Source organism: Papilio polytes, unplaced genomic scaffold (genome assembly GCF_000836215.1).
Source record: "Papilio polytes unplaced genomic scaffold, Ppol_1.0 DF823980.1, whole genome shotgun sequence".
In the NCBI taxonomy this organism is placed as follows: Eukaryota; Metazoa; Arthropoda; class Insecta; order Lepidoptera; family Papilionidae; genus Papilio; species Papilio polytes.
In genome coordinates, this window is record NW_013525224.1 from 118,350 (window position 1) to 120,303 (window position 1,954).

Genomic DNA, 1,954 nt, shown 5'->3' on the forward strand with positions numbered 1-1,954 from the left:
ACTGAGAGGAGGTGTGAATGGCGCAGATTACGGGGCTGTGGTCAACGCGCTGATTCACGCTGCCTCCGCAACCCTTTTGTTTGGACCGTACTGTGCGATGGACGGTAGTGGTAGCAAATAAAACAAGCGGTATTACTATTTACGTTTAAGGGAATAGGAACTTAGGAGGAATTGTGATAGTTATTCCAAAAAAATACATTGCGTTCTTGAGCTGACAATCTATATTTTATGATACCGTATTAGTCATAAGTCGTAATTGTTTTTATACGATTGCATTTTTAGCTACAATCTACAGACACTGTGACTATTAGATTTATGTTGAATATGAAAAATATCGGAAATTTAAAAAATAATAGCGTTTTACTTTGTATCGGTAGTTTAATTTAATAGAAATGTTTTCGTCTGTTAATATTGTTTTGCTAACGGTACCGCAAGACTTAATCCGGGTCCACGCGGAAGGGTTCCTCGCAAAATACAGGCGCGACATAACGATCCCTTACTAATACGCTGACCGTAACAATGCTATGCCACAATCGTCTCCATTGCATTGACAATACTTGCCACAATCGCGTGTAACAAAGTGGCAGCTGGTGAATCTTGATGCAGATGTGAACATCGGTAAATTGAGCCGACGCTATATTGACAGCTATGTGCTGTGGTTTCCTATGTACTATAGTACATAAGTGCAAAAGACAAACAATGTAACGCGTCGTACGCTCTGTCCCTTTGTAACTCTATATTATTAAATGTATTTTTGCTCACAATTCATTTATTCTATCAGTCTAATTTTAATAAATATTACGACTGGACAAGGATTTGTGGTAAAGATAAATTATTATATTTGAAAGAATACAAAAATATAGGATGGCCTTTGATCACATTTAAATTACTACACTAGATTTGAATTACTTTTGTTTAATTATTTATTACAATACTAGCTTTCGCACACGACTCCTTCCTCATGGAATTAAAAAACTTAGTAGCCTGTGTGTTCTTGCAGACTATCCTCTACAAATATGTCAAATTTCATCAAAAGCCGCTCAGCAGTTTAGTCTACAAACTCTACAAACAAATATACATTTTTGCATTCATAATATTAGTAAGATATTGTAAAAGGGAACAAGTGTACATTGTAAAATCGACCATTTTAATGAATTGTGTCTGTATTACAAATGATCGACTTGAAAAATGTAGATGAAATAGCACACAGAAAATGTAACTTTATTTTGAATAACACATTGGTTACTTTTATGTTTAACAGTTAAGACATTTTAAATAAAGTTAAGTTTCCTTTTAAAGTAGGCAGCAGATTGTCTAATGCTAATTGTGTTAGAGTGCATCCTTCATAATTCTAAATCAAAATTAGCTAACTCATTTTAACGATTGTTGGGGTAACAGTAATGTCTCTTTTACATTGTACACTTATAAAGAATAATTTGTAAGAAATTTTGAAATAAAGTTGTAAGAAATGGTATGTATCAATATTTTCTAACTTTAAATCCAGCTTTGCCGAGTTCATAATGCAGATATGACTTAAAAATGTTTACAGAATAAAGAAAACTCAACATGTTTCTATACATATGTGTTGATAGTGAAGTATTTAATAAAGTATGAAAATTATAAAATCATTACATTTGTAATGGAATACATAAATTCTCAATTTCATAATATGCTGACAGTATAAAGTTTAAATTATAACATCAAAGACATTGAATACTCCATAGAAGCTCACACTTAGTCGTAAATTACGGATCGGAGCATTGTTCATATTAATATAATGGTTCCCTCATAACCTTTAAATAAATATTAAGAATTATATAAATAAACACATGATAGAAAGGAAAATGATGAACATACCTGGTATCTGATAACATTGTGTCCTAATACTTGAAGCTAAAAGATTTATTCCCCTTCTTATTAGATTCATCTGAAAACAAACAAATCGAGTGAGGTT

At 32.1% G+C, this 1,954-nt stretch overlaps 1 protein-coding gene across 1 annotated transcript in view; it reads right to left on the reverse strand.

The window, feature by feature from the left end:
* LOC106101488 (40S ribosomal protein S12, mitochondrial) overlaps nucleotides 1-1,927 on the reverse strand; it is a 6,635-nt gene extending 4,708 nt beyond the window's left edge. The window contains exon 1 of the mRNA XM_013280731.1: nucleotides 1,858-1,927. Within this exon, the coding sequence (XP_013136185.1) occupies nucleotides 1,858-1,927 (70 nt within the window). The remainder of the gene's footprint in view (nucleotides 1-1,857) is intronic.
* Between the last annotated feature and the right edge of the window lie 27 nt (nucleotides 1,928-1,954).